We start from the raw sequence: 13,529 nt of genomic DNA on the forward strand, positions 1-13,529 counted from the left end.
ACGTACTCACCACCATTTCCTTCTCCTTCATTCTCTCCTTTATTATTATTAATTTTTTTCATTTTAGTTCTCACAATCTTCGGATCACCACATTACAATTTCCCCTTTTCTACACCTCAGCTTTCTTAAACAAACCTCCCAATTCTTTCTCCATATTTCTCTCTTTTTTTCTTGTTGTCTTTTTCTTCTTAGCACTATTATCCCTTTTTCTTGGTATTTGTTTTCTTGGGATTCTTTTTTTGTTCATTTTCACTCATCCTAAACCATTTTTTTTATGACCCCATTTTCTTGTTTTTTCAAATAAAAGAAGAGATTCTTTTTTTGGAGTCTCTTATTCATGTGGCTTTTCTAGTTCTGTTCTTTTCTTGATATTATATTCTCATCATTTGAACAAGACTAGTAGTAGCCCATTTTTCATTTCTTGTCAAGAATTGTAATTAAAAGTAGCAATATGGATTCTGATAAGGAGGGTACTAAAGGGGGAACAAAAACTCCAATTGCTGATTCTGATTCTGAGATCGAACACGAGCCTGTTGGTGAGAAAAATGTAAGCAGGCAAATGAGTGAGAGTTCCCTTTACACTACTGAGGATGAGGAGGAAGATGAAACTAATAACAAGATTGAGTTGGGTCCACAATGTACTCTCAAAGAACAATTTGAAAAGGATAAGGTGTTTCTTTCTGCCTTTCTCCATTTTTCCCATCTAAATGTTGCATCTTTTTTATGAGCCGAGGTTTTTCGGAAATAGCCTCTCAACCTTCTTAATGTAAGGTAGGGGTAAGGTTTGCGTACACTTTTTCTCCGTCATAACCCACTCGTGAAATTACATTGTGTTTGTTGTCGTTATCGTAAAGATTGCATCTTTTGTGTTTCCTAATTTTTTTTTGGATAAACACCTTATTGGGCCGCCCTCCAAATAATAACCTGCAAATATATATGTTTTGTATATTAAGTATAAACATACATACAATATAACAAATATACATATAAAAGGGTAGCCCGGTGCACTAAGCTCCCGCTATGCGCGGGGTCCGGGGAAGGGCCAGACGAGAGGATGTTTCCACGGCTCGAACCCGTGACCTCCTGGTCACATGGCAATAACTTTACCAGTTACGCTAAGGCTCCCCTTCAAAATATACATATAATACACACATTATATACATGATCAGTGTATATGTTTAATTTCGGCCAACGGGCCAAAAATGAAAAAAGTCTTTTTTTTTTGGTTAATATGTGGTTATGTTTGTGCAATTTTTGGCATTTTAGGATGATGAGAGTTTGAGAAGGTGGAAGGAGCAGCTTCTTGGAAGTGTGGATATCAATTCTGTTGGAGGTAACCATTCTTTTATTTCAAGATTTGCTGCATCCTTTTGTGGAATTACATATAGCCTTTGTTGCGCGAACTCTCCAAAAATGCTGCTACTCTCGTGCCGAATCCCAAAATGCACTACTTTTGTAGGATCCGATACGCAACTGACTGCATTTTTTGAAAGTCCGAGCAAACATAGCCCATAACAGAAAAGGGTAATCCACATATAGAAATTAAGGTTACATTTTTAATACTATATCTTGAACTAACCTTTGAAATCTGAGAATCTCTTGCTTTTCTTGTTTATGCTGTGTATGGCTATCTCTCGTAATAACTGACAGCTTGATATAACATATTGTATGATATGGTTTTTTCATATGTCCAGAAAATAGATTGAAGTTTAAGTTAGATTTATGTGATCCATGGAATGCTAGCTTCTGTAATGGTCCTCTTTCTTTTCCCTGCATTTTATCGCGCATAAAGCATGATAAAAAATATAATGATTGAGTTTCTCTTGCTTGATTGCATTTTGGAATATGTTTAGTATGAGGATGAAACGGATCTGAATAAAGCGAAACGAATGCAGATGATTTGTATAACCGACCCCAAAATTTTTTGGTAATGGGGCATAGTTGATCAATTGATTGATTTGATTGCATTTTGGACTATCATATTAAACAGCAAATTGTGTTGACTTCATATTTTTCACATTCCTAATTTCTTCTTCCGGGATCTAAAGCTCCAGATTCAGATCCTGCTTGCAAAATGTCTGCTAGTTTATAGTTATGCTTTAAAGTAACGCAGTGTCTTCATCTATTCCCATAAGGTATATGCACATGCATAAGAAAATAAAAGGATGTCCTGGATTCTGTTTCGTTGGAATATTTTCATTTGGACTAATCAGCAGGTAAATGTTTTGGTTAGTACCTTAAGAATATGTTATATTTGAATCGAGGACTTCCATTTAGTTGAAGGTCTATCAAAAACAGCCTCTCCGCTGTCCCAGGATAGGGGTAAGGTTGCATACATCCTGTCCTTTCCCGACCCCACTTGTGGAAACCCACTGGGTATCTTCTTGTTGTTGTTAAATCGAGGACTTCCATATTGATAATATACAATGTTATACAATAAGAGATATGACTACATTGATAGTTTCCAGAGCATATTGTCTGAGCTTTTCAGTCTGAAAATCACTTTGTAAACGATTCAACATTGCTCTCGTTAGTATACTCAATTTTCTTCAATGACACCTGAGAATATTTCTGCGGCATTTTCAGATAAATAAAATCTTGATGACCCTTCATGTAAGTTGCATTTCGACAGAAAATTCTGACATTTTTTTCCACTGCTTTAAAATTGTAGAATCCCTGGATCCAGATGTGAAGATCTTGAGCCTTGAAATTAAGTCTCCTGGTAGACCTGATATTGTTCTCCCTATCCCCGAGGACGGGAAACCCCACAGCCCATGGTTTACACTGAAAGAAGGGAGCAAATACAGCCTAAAATTCTCATTTCAAGTCAGCAATAATATAGTGACTGGGCTCAAATACACGAACACAGTTTGGAAAACTGGTATCAAAGGTACTATACTTTTGCTGTCTCTATCTCATGTTGAATGTTCTGCTAAAGACATCTACTTATCATCTTTTTGATCAAATGTCTTCCTTTTTGACAAACCTAATTTCAGTGGACAGCACGAAGCAAATGATTGGGGCCTTTAGTCCTCAGTTGGAGCCTTATACACACGAAATGCCGGAGGATACTACCCCTTCTGGCATGTTTGCAAGAGGATCTTACTCAGCAAGGACAAAGGTGATTATCTTCTGCATTACATGCTCTCGGCATACTCTTTGTCTACTATTTGACTTGGTCCTCTTAATATATATGCTAGACAGTGGCGGAGCTAGGAATTTTACTACGGGGTGTTAAAATATAAAAAAGTAAACAGACGAAGAAAATATGGGGAGTCAACATAACGTATATGTTCTTCTGTTATTGTTCATGACCTTAGTTACTAAACAATCAGGAAATCTATCACTTATTGAATTTGGTGAATATTATGTGCTTCAATACTACGGACTGACTGTGACTGCAGTTGTTTGCACGTGTTTCTCTAACTTTAGAGTTTCACTTCTATGCACTGGCAATATATATGAATTTTTACATATTATGTTACCTAAATGATAACTACACATAACCTTCCCTAAAAAGCGGGATTCGTAACCTGGAAAATAATGAAGGTACGTGCTCCAACAAGTTAAAATATCAGTGTATATAAGTTCAATCTCTAACTTTATCCCATATTGTTGTTTCCTCTTCATTTTTGTTCTATGCATATTAATTAAATTTTTTCCTCTTTTACTTGTTTCAGTTCCTTGATGATGATAACAAGTGCTATTTGGAGATCAACTACACATTTGAAATCAAGAAAGAATGGCAGGCAACATAAATAAAAGATGTTGCTTGAATTGTTTGTCAACCAAAACTATTCTTGTTTTCATTCTTCAACATTTTTGTCCGTCTTGTCCGATAGTTTTTGAGAAGAGGGAAAAAAAAGGAACATTCTGCTGCAATTGATTTATTCAATGATGTGGAGGATTTAACTTAGCAGTTAGGTTCTTACTTATTGAGAATCATTGAATAAAGTTGAGCTCTGTCTATGACTGATTAACAATGAGTTCTCTCTCTCCCTCTCTTTCTCTTTTCAAGTGGATATTTGTCTTTGTTTTTTTAATTTAGTGTCCAGAAACTGAGCTATCTTGAGAATCCAAGAAGGGGATTCAACTTCAGTCGGAAAGTTATACTGTGTAAAAAAAGGGGGGCCGGACCACAAGAGTCTATCGTACGCAGCCTTACCCTGCATTTCTGCAAGAGGTTGTTTCCACGGCTTGAACCCGTGACCTCCTGGTCACATACTGTGTAAATCGGATAAAAATTTAATCTTTTTTCATATATTCAATGGTGAAGAGAGGTGAATTGTGATACGTTGGGTACTCTAGTATTTGACCAAAATAGCTAAAGTACGATATAATCGGAGCATTATCACATACAATTTCCTTAATAACAAATCTTCATTGCCTTCCCTCCAAATATGTCTCGATTTCACATCTCCAAACTCCAATCCCTTCTCGTAAGCTTTCTGATATCATTGAAATGTGGATCCTCAGGCCCAGTCATTCAACTTCTGTGTAGAAACCAGAGAGTCCGTCTCAACTTGAATGATTCTACACCGTCCATCTCCACAGAAGCTAGTAGTTTGGCTAAAAACAAATAATCAGAAGAAAACAACGGGGCAGAATGCACATCAGGAACTTGCAAAGCCAAAATAACAGAAAAGAAATATGTTCACCCTCGGCAATACACACTTGATAATACTCTGACCACAAATCAAAATTTCTCGGGACCTCTTACTTTTTTCCTATCACATGGGAGTTCGAATTAATTCATGTATATCTACTTCTATCCATGTGGGGAGGAAAAAAATGTCTGTATCAGCTATAAAATTTATTTCACCTTATATTGTCAATTAAGGTGAAATCTTGAATGTTCAAAAGTATCATATAACAGTGCCAGTGTTTCCTGCAATGGATATATTTGAAGGAGCCAGCAGTCAAAATGGTTACTCCTTCCGTTCCAGTTTATGTGAACCTATTTACTTTTTGGTCCGTTCGAAAAAGAATGACCCCTTACTAAAGTTGGAAACAATTTAGCTTAAATTTCCAATTTCATCCTTAATGAGAAGCTTTTATAACCACACAACTATTGACCCTTTTTTGACTTGTTTAGGACCACAAATTCCAAAAATCCTTATTTTTTTTAAAAATTCGTGCCCAGTCAAACAGATTCACGTAAATTGAAACGGAGTGAGTATTTAATTCTGTCTGGGATTGCCTTTCACTTCAGTCCATCACCAGGATTCTTGTGGATTTATGATGAATCCTCACAATTTTACTTTTTCTTTCTTCTGATATTTTTCTTTAGAACTTTCTAAAAGATGGATGTTTTTCTGAATGATCAAAGCAACTTCCAGCTATAATTGAAGAAATGAACAGACAGAAGGTGAGTATACCTTTTTTTAATTTCTTTTTTTAGTAATTTTGGTTTATGTCTCAATCAAAATGCTGATTTAACTACATGTAACCATTCTTTTATCATTGGTAGGTTAAGAAACATCATCTTGTAGAAATGCAGGGATCCCGCGCATAGCGGTAGTTTAGTGCACCGGGTTGCCCTTTTAGGTTAATTTGTCATTTGAAAAACATCAAACATTTCAAAACTATATGGAAGAAAGCTACGATTTAAGATCCTTTACTCTAAAGTGACTAAAGAGTCATTAATGGAAGAATCATAGTCAGAGTAAGAAGCTAAATAGAACAAATTTGGAACAAATACAATACTTGTTTTGTGGATAATTCTGCTGTCTAAAAAGAAAAAGGAAAGAACTTGAACAGAAGTCCAAATTGGAAAAACAATGCTTAACCACAATGGAATAAAGGAAATGGATAAGAAACAGCTGCAAGAAGGAATAGAAGTCTGAGGATCGGTCCATCATTTGAAGCCTCTACAGGTTGATGTTCTGGCCGAAGAAGATCATACAGGTTAAAATATATGACAAAAAAATATACTGAGATGGAACTTAATTTACGAAAAAAGTTAATAAATTTGTATATACTTCACAGATTTTCCCAGATAAGGACTTAAGATGATCCCATTTCGTACACGAACTCACTCGTCGAAGCACGTTACCTCAAGCTTGTCTTCTCCCATAGTTTCAGCAACACATTCCTTAATCTCATGAGCTGACTCTACAAGTTGACGGTTGCCCCACAGTGAGATAGACTTTAATGAAGCAATATCCGCAAAACTATCTGGGATCTCCATAAGTTCATCACATCTTTTTATGTGTAATTCCTCGAGCACGGGAAATGATTCCTCTCCAACCTTCCATTCAGAAAAAGATACCCAGTCCAATATTAGCAATTTGAGATTCTCGAAAATGACTTCTTCTTCTTCCATGTTCCATTCTTTCCCCTGGATGATTGCTTCTTCTAGAGTCAGCTTTTGAAGGTTGGGTAGTCTCCCAATTCTTGACAGTAAATCGGATGTCAGATTAAATCTCGTCAACACCAGTTCTTTCAAGCTGGAAGGGAAATGAAAATCCCACTGATTTTGACGAAAAGAAGCGCAATCAAAATATGCCCAAACTTCTTCAAGTTCTTTAAGGACATCCAATCTTGGGAATGAAATCTGCTCTGCTGAACATGGCCATGGTTCATCGATGGTGAACATAAGGCTTCGGAGATTGGGAAACCTTTTGAAAATATCCTCTGTGTTTCCAGAAGAGGAAAGCTTGAGCCCATATAATATTCTCAAATTCTCTAACTTTGAGTGCTCTTTTAACACTGTTGGTTCGTCAATATCCGAATCAAAGAGAGAACAATTATCGATGCTCATATGACGTAGCTTTGCAAGACTCCAGATACTAGGTGATAGTACCATGTTTGTTCCCTGGTTATCCACCACCAGAGTTTCTAGATTCAAGAGGTTTGAAAATGAAGGAGGGAGAGCTTTTGCCTTCATCTGAATCTTTAAGCACCTCAAATGAACAAGCATGCATATATCATTCAGCAAAGAATATGTCAATCTTATTTTGTGCAGCTCCAACCTTTTAAGAAGTCTCAAGTGTCTTAGGTGACAGTTGTATGAAAGATGATTGAGCTTCCCATCAGAAACCTTCAAAGAGAGGAGGCGTTTAACATAAGGATTTTTCTTTTCTGGATTGAACAGGACTAAGTTTTCATTCCAAGGAAGGAGATATCGGTCATAACGAATCGTCATTCCACGTGGCATCAGATCTGAAGAAGAATTAGACGGAGCACTTGAACTTATGAAGTCAAACAACTTTTCTTTTCTTGCTTTTTCCAAACAAAAATCATGCACAAGATCATGAATTCGGCAACTCGATGCCCTACCTCTCTCATTGAAAACGATCACCAAGCTACTGGAAATTAACTCATCCACATAAATCTCCATTACTTCTTCCACACTGTTCATCTCAGTCTGTTCCACAAGCCCTTCTGCACTCCATAAATCCTTCAATTGAGAGATTTCAATAGATTCGTCCTTTGGACAGCTTGCAAGGTAAAGTAAGCACGGCTTCAAGTGATCTGATAAATGATCATAACTTAATTGTATAACCTTCTTCACTTCATTCTTAATGGATTTCAAATTATTTAGAACTTCAAGCCAAAAAGCCTTTATCTTTTCCTTCCTTGCAATGACTCCACCGATCAGATCAAGTACCAAAGGAAGCCCTTCACACTTTTGGGCTATTTCTTCACCAACACCCAGTAGTTCTTTCGGGCAACTTTTTTCTCCAAATACCTTTCTCTCTAATAACTCCCAACTTTCCCCTTGCGTGAGAAATCGAAGATAAAGAGGATCACTATGGCGTTTATCTTTCACAGCGATTTCCTGTATTCGACTAGTTAAAATAATTCTACTTCCTTTTTGAAATTCAGGAAAAGGTCTTGTTAGCTCATCCCATGTTGCAATATCCCACAAGTCATCCAAGACAACAAGGTACCTCTTTCCACACAGTTGTTTCCGTAGCTTATCAGCAACGTCATCATCTATGCCATCCTCATTGAATCTTTCTTTCAAACCAATAACTTGATTATAAATTTTCTGCAACAGCTTTTTCTCATTACGTTCTTGGTCGACTGTGCACCAAGCGCGAACATCAAAATGATCAACAACAAACTTTTCATTATAGACTTTGTAAGCCAAAGTAGTTTTTCCAAGCCCTGGCATACCAACTATGGAAATGACATCTATCTCAGTTGGTCCCTTGGTGAGCTTACTAATTATCTCTTTGGTCTCCTTCTCAAAACCTACAATTATTTGACTGGTTGCTGATGACTTGCTAATTTCAATTGGCTTTTTGGGAGAGTTGACAACAACGAGGCCCCTATTCTTGGGGATCTTCTGTTGTACCTCTTCTTTGATAAGCTTGATCTTTTCTATGATTCTGGGAAGTAAGAAGATAAGTTGCAAAAGACCATGATCTCTAACAAGAATTGAATTAATGGAATGTTCTGCCTCATATGCCGCATCTAGAACACAATTCCAGAGATCTCTATTCAATTTTTGCTCAACTTTCCCAAAGAAAGATCTTATGAATTCTAGGTCTTCTTTCACCATTTGAACTTCTTCTTTTATTAAAGCAGCAGAATAAGCATCTGACTTGAGCAAATCATTTAAGTTTCTAAGGAGAAGAGTCATGAAGATTGGTCCATCACTCTTGGGGAAGCAGAGTTGAGACGAGTCTTTGGGGGCTTTCAGGAAAACATGCTTGAGATCTTCCTTCAGTAGTTCAATACTTTCCAACAAGTCTAGACTGCCACAATTTGTTTCATTCATATTCTCTTCATTTCTTGAGTTCTCTTCTAAGTTGCAAACAAGAATGGATACCTCCCTTGTAAGTGCTCCAACACGTGCCAAGAGATCGAACAATTTGTCATGATAAATAAAGTCCTTGGGCATATCTGTTAGAATAATCAATAGGAACTCTATCATGACATGAATGCTTCGAGCTGAAGTGCTAGCATTAAGAACAGTTACCATATGGACTTGTAGATGAATCAGATATTCTCTAAGAATGGCTGGAGCGGATTCTTGGAGCTGCTTAATGAAGCGACCAACTTCTGCCGACTTTGAAGCTTCCAAATTTGTAGAACATATGTGCATAACCTCCAGTTCAACAGGGATAATTTTCATAAGTAAATGAGCTAGCTTGAAATTGACTTGAGGGACATCAAGGTGATAAGAAAAAAGGACAAAACAGAAATGTCCTACTCTCTCAGCCATACGTTGAAACTGAGGTAAGACATATTCAACTATTTCATGCTTAACGCAACCATTTACTTTCAACCCATGGAAATCTCTTATATTGACACATACATTCTGAATTACCTTGTACTGAGTCATTAATGGGAAGATCAACTCAGCACAACACTTGGGTAGATCATGGAGACTCACGAGGAGCTCGTCCAAAATTTCCACCAACTGATCCTCAGTCATGGTGTCAGTTGATTTAGAATAATGATGTTGGGAATTAATATAACTTTTGATAGTTTCCAGGAGGCGAGGAACAATATGATCCTTTAATTTAACCAGCATGTCATCTCGACTCTGATGAAAAAGTGACTCAACTAGATCATCAACCTGTAGTGCTTTGCTAGACATTCTGTCATTAAAACCATCCAAGCTGAAATAAGAAAGCTGAAGAAATGTCGACATAATTGTCAGCTTCAATTTCAGTTTTTCAATTTGATCCATGTGAAGGGCTATTTGATCTTCTTCATTCTTTAACCTCTCAATGAAATCCAGAAGATTGGAAATGTCCTTGCGAAGTACATAAGATGCGACCTGCCAAAAGACCAAATGTAATATCAAATTTTCAGAGCCGCATATATATCTGACAAATTTTACTCTGTAGTCTAGACAGGCAACTAACATGGTTGTAGAGGGCTTGCTTCAAAATATGGTTTACTTTGTATATGACCTTAGCGTTTGACTAGGTGGTTCAACAGCTAGCCAAAAAAGAAGAAGAGTATATCCATTTTATATTTGTGAAACTTTTGTATGATCGAGTTTCTATTTATCTTTTCATGCAATAATCTGGTTAGTTACTCCGTGAATTTTTTTTTTTGGATAAATTATTTTACAAGGTATGCACTAAAAAGGGATGGATGATTTAGTAAATAATTTCTTAAACCATTTTTTGGGAGAAGAGACGGATAGAGGTAACTGTCAAACATATAAAAAACAAAAGTACCTCTTGCAACGATAAAGTTGTCTCCATGTGACAATAGATACGGGTTCGAGCCGTGGAAGCAACCACTAATGCTTGCATTAGGGTAGACTGTCTACATCACACCCTTGAGGCGCAGATCTTTTCCAGACCCTGCGTAAACACAGGATGCTTTGTGCACCGGGCTACCCTTTACCTCTTGCATAGTTTAATGAGAATCAAGAAGCTTTATGATGTTTATATAGGTTGTTTTTTGCTTTAGCTATAAACATGTGACCTGTTTAGCGTCAAATTTGTGGTTATTTGCAGAAATATTAGCCCTAATGTGGATGGGTAAGGCCATATATAAAAATTTCGTATGCAAGATAAACTAGTGAGATCTTAGTTTCTCAAGTATAGTAATCCTTCTAGGTTCATCAACTGAATGAGTTTCTTAGTTGGACATTTTTCCAGTCTAAACCTTTCATAGTGTTAAGTCCCATATTAATTGACGAAGTCAGCTGTGACCTCCTCATTGTGGTCCGGGGTAATCCTCCCCTCATGAGCTAACTTTTAGAGTTGAGTTAGACCCAAGGTTCATTTCCTAACATGGTATCAGATCCAGACTCATCTATCCCTGTTGTTGTGTTGCACGCTTCAATTGTGCAGTCCTAGCGTGCGAGGGAGTGTTAAGTCCCACATTAGTATCCTGAATGGGTGTTAATCTCCTTATATGGTCTTGGCAATCTTCCCATCATGATCTAGCTTTTGGGGTTAAGTTAGACCCAATGTCCATTTCTTCACACTTAAAAATTAAAGCAAGAATTATATCCTGAAAGGAAGAGATCATTTATGTAGGAACAAAATTTCACTTTGATTAGGTTTTATAAATTATCAAGTTCAGAAAGGAACTCAGTATGCTATCTGAGGGATCCTGTGATATTGAATTTTTATAATTTATTGTTAAAAGTAAGTATATAGATATCAGCAACAAGAGTGTGCTGGCAAGAAATTACAATAGGGAATACATTATGAAATGTGTAATGAGCCAAGTATTAGTTATTACACAAAAGTTAAGAAACAACCTGTGACTTCTGAATCTTTGACTTACTTCTGCAGTTCTGCTCACTTGGCTGGTTCCGGTTCTTGCACTTGTCTTAGTTTAAAATGTAAAGCCCCATATATTTCCAGTATTTAATTTTGGCTAATTACAACTTTGATGGAACTTTTGAGAATGATTCCTTAGTATTTAAGAATTTTCACAAAGTTGGTAAATTAATTGAGATATGGTGGGATGAACAAGTCATGGTTTGGAAATGTACTCAACACTTTGTAAAGTGTTAAATTTAATTTAAAGTTATGGGAAGAAGATAGGAATTTATATTTGGAGTAAACAATTGTTACCTGACTATCCGTTTTTGGATCCAACACTGGTATCTCTTCCTAATTAGTAGCCAAGTCTAATCGGAACACTTTATCATACATTCAAGTGCTCAATTTGAACATGCCTTTGTTCGAGTCTAAATGAAATATACGAGCAAATTTAAGGGGATGTTGATGTACTCCGCTTTCTCTTATGGAATATATGGATAATCGCCCAAGTTAATATTTAGTTTTAATAAAAAGGGCAGTCCGATGCACTAAGCTTATGCCTGTTTCCACGGCTCGAACGAGTGACGTCATGACAGCAATTTTACCAGTTAAGCCGACGCTAACCTTCTTAATATTTAGTTTTAATACGTTAAAATATTGTATGACGTACCGATGAGTTGTTTGCTTCACCTTTCTCTGTTTCTCCTTCATTTTCTTTTCCTCTTTTCATGTATGCAATTCTCACTAGTCAAGCCAAAGTTCAAGTTTTCAAGTCTGATGTATAAAAAGTACAACAAACCTTTATTAGGAGAATTAGAAAAACAAGAACACAAGAGTCAAGAAACTGAAGGAAGAAGCATAAAGCATATAGCAGGAAACAATTTACTGAAGATATAGCCAGAATTACCTTTTGACCACTTAAAGTTGAGCAAAACGGCCAAAGGTTGTTGCTATTAGAACCTCTTATTTGAGAAATAGGTGAAGACAGTAAGCGCTGGGATTCAGAAAGAAAGATCTGTGAGAGAGAAGTAGAAGGGGTTGGCTAAAGACAACTTGAAAGGCTACCAATTAGAAAGAAGAATCAAATAAAGATATATTGATATTGATAATTGCAAGAATAAAATAGTACAATTCATTGACTTCTGAAATCTTTTTTTAATACCCATTATCATCTCCACTTGTCTCGGGATTCGTGTGAGCTGTTAACAGAAAATCATTTTAGCTATTTCATACCTTGTAATGTTATAAGATGATGCATGCGCCTACTGGGTTAGGCTTACATAGAATTAGGAATGAAATTATTCGGGATAAGGTGAGAATGTCCCCCGTGAAAAGTGAGGCTAAGATGGTTCGGGTATGTTCAAAGGAGAAACACAGATGTCTAAGACAGGAGGTGTTAGAGATTGGCCTCGGGATAAAAGGAATGGTAGAGGTTGGCCAAAAAAGTCATGGGGAAAGGTAATCAGGCAGGACATGACACAGTTGGAGCTAATCGATTACATGACCCTTGATAGGAGGGTATGAATGTTGAAAATTATGTAGAAGGTTAGTAAGTAGTCGAGCGTTTCCCTGTGTCTTCCCTAGTTCAATAGTATTGGTGTTAGTTGGTATCCCTTTTATTCTTAGTTCGCTATTACCGCATATTTTGCAATGTTGTTACTTGCCTTCCGTACACCCTTAGTTTGTTATCATTTCATATCTTGTACTGTTATTACTGACTATTAGTGCTTCTTTCAAATTCTTTTTTGCTTTTTTGGGTGTTGTTTTCTAAATATCATGTATTGATATTACTTACTATAGGTGCTTCTTACGTCCTTTCTTTAGCCGGGGATCTATTTGAAATAGGCTCTTTGCCCTTTCACGAAGGGTAAGGCTGCGTACATCCTACCCTCCCAGACCTCACTTGTGGGATTACACTGAATTGTTGTTGTAGTTGTAATATACTGTGGGGAAACGGATAAGTAAGAAAAAATGACATCACTTGACATAATATTTGAGAGAGCTTTTTGTGGTTAAAAATTGTGATGAAATAGAATTAAATTTAGGATCTTTATTCTAATTTAAGATTCAACAAAACCATTAGACTAGGTCACTAGGGCTATTTCTTGTCTAAAAGTATGATAATTAAAGTTATTATTCTAATTCTTTTATAAATTTTGACACCACTTACAAAAATTTCTGCGTACGCCCTGGGAAGAAAAAATTAAGTATGTAGGTAGCTTAATATGTGAACGGGAGTTTTGAAGCAACAGTAAAATTATTTATGTATAACCTATATGTCACATGTTTAAACTGTGGGAGCAGTCACTACTAACAGCAGCAGATCCAAGAGTA

At 36.5% G+C, this 13,529-nt stretch overlaps 2 protein-coding genes across 3 annotated transcripts; one reads left to right on the forward strand and one right to left on the reverse strand.

The window, feature by feature from the left end:
• The first annotated feature begins 288 nt into the window (after positions 1-288).
• Positions 289-3,978, forward strand: LOC107777713 (rho GDP-dissociation inhibitor 1-like). The gene is given in 5 exon segments (NM_001325246.1): positions 289-670; positions 1,267-1,333; positions 2,672-2,890; positions 2,997-3,121; positions 3,681-3,978. Coding segments are annotated over 5 exon segments (708 nt in total). The 5' UTR covers positions 289-451; the 3' UTR covers positions 3,759-3,978.
• A 1,679-nt stretch (positions 3,979-5,657) lies between these two features.
• LOC107777712 (putative late blight resistance protein homolog R1A-3) lies at positions 5,658-12,431 on the reverse strand. Of its 2 annotated transcripts, XM_016597838.2 has the most exons (5): positions 12,325-12,431; positions 12,103-12,189; positions 11,866-11,969; positions 5,987-9,739; positions 5,658-5,885 (listed from the first exon to the last, which is right to left on the reverse strand). In XM_016597838.2, the coding sequence occupies exons 3-4, from the start codon at positions 11,923-11,925 to the stop codon at positions 6,035-6,037; spliced, it is 3,765 nt and encodes a 1,254-aa protein (XP_016453324.2). In that variant the 5' UTR covers positions 11,926-11,969; positions 12,103-12,189; positions 12,325-12,431; the 3' UTR covers positions 5,658-5,885; positions 5,987-6,034. The 2 variants fall into 2 exon arrangements, with proteins under 2 accessions (XP_016453324.2, XP_016453320.2); XM_016597834.2 differs by lacking the exons at positions 11,866-11,969; positions 12,103-12,189; positions 12,325-12,431 and adding an exon at positions 10,149-10,329.
• Positions 12,432-13,529: the final 1,098 nt, after the last annotated feature.

This window comes from Nicotiana tabacum, chromosome 13 (genome assembly GCF_000715075.1).
Source record: "Nicotiana tabacum cultivar K326 chromosome 13, ASM71507v2, whole genome shotgun sequence".
Classification (NCBI taxonomy): Eukaryota; Viridiplantae; Streptophyta; class Magnoliopsida; order Solanales; family Solanaceae; genus Nicotiana; species Nicotiana tabacum.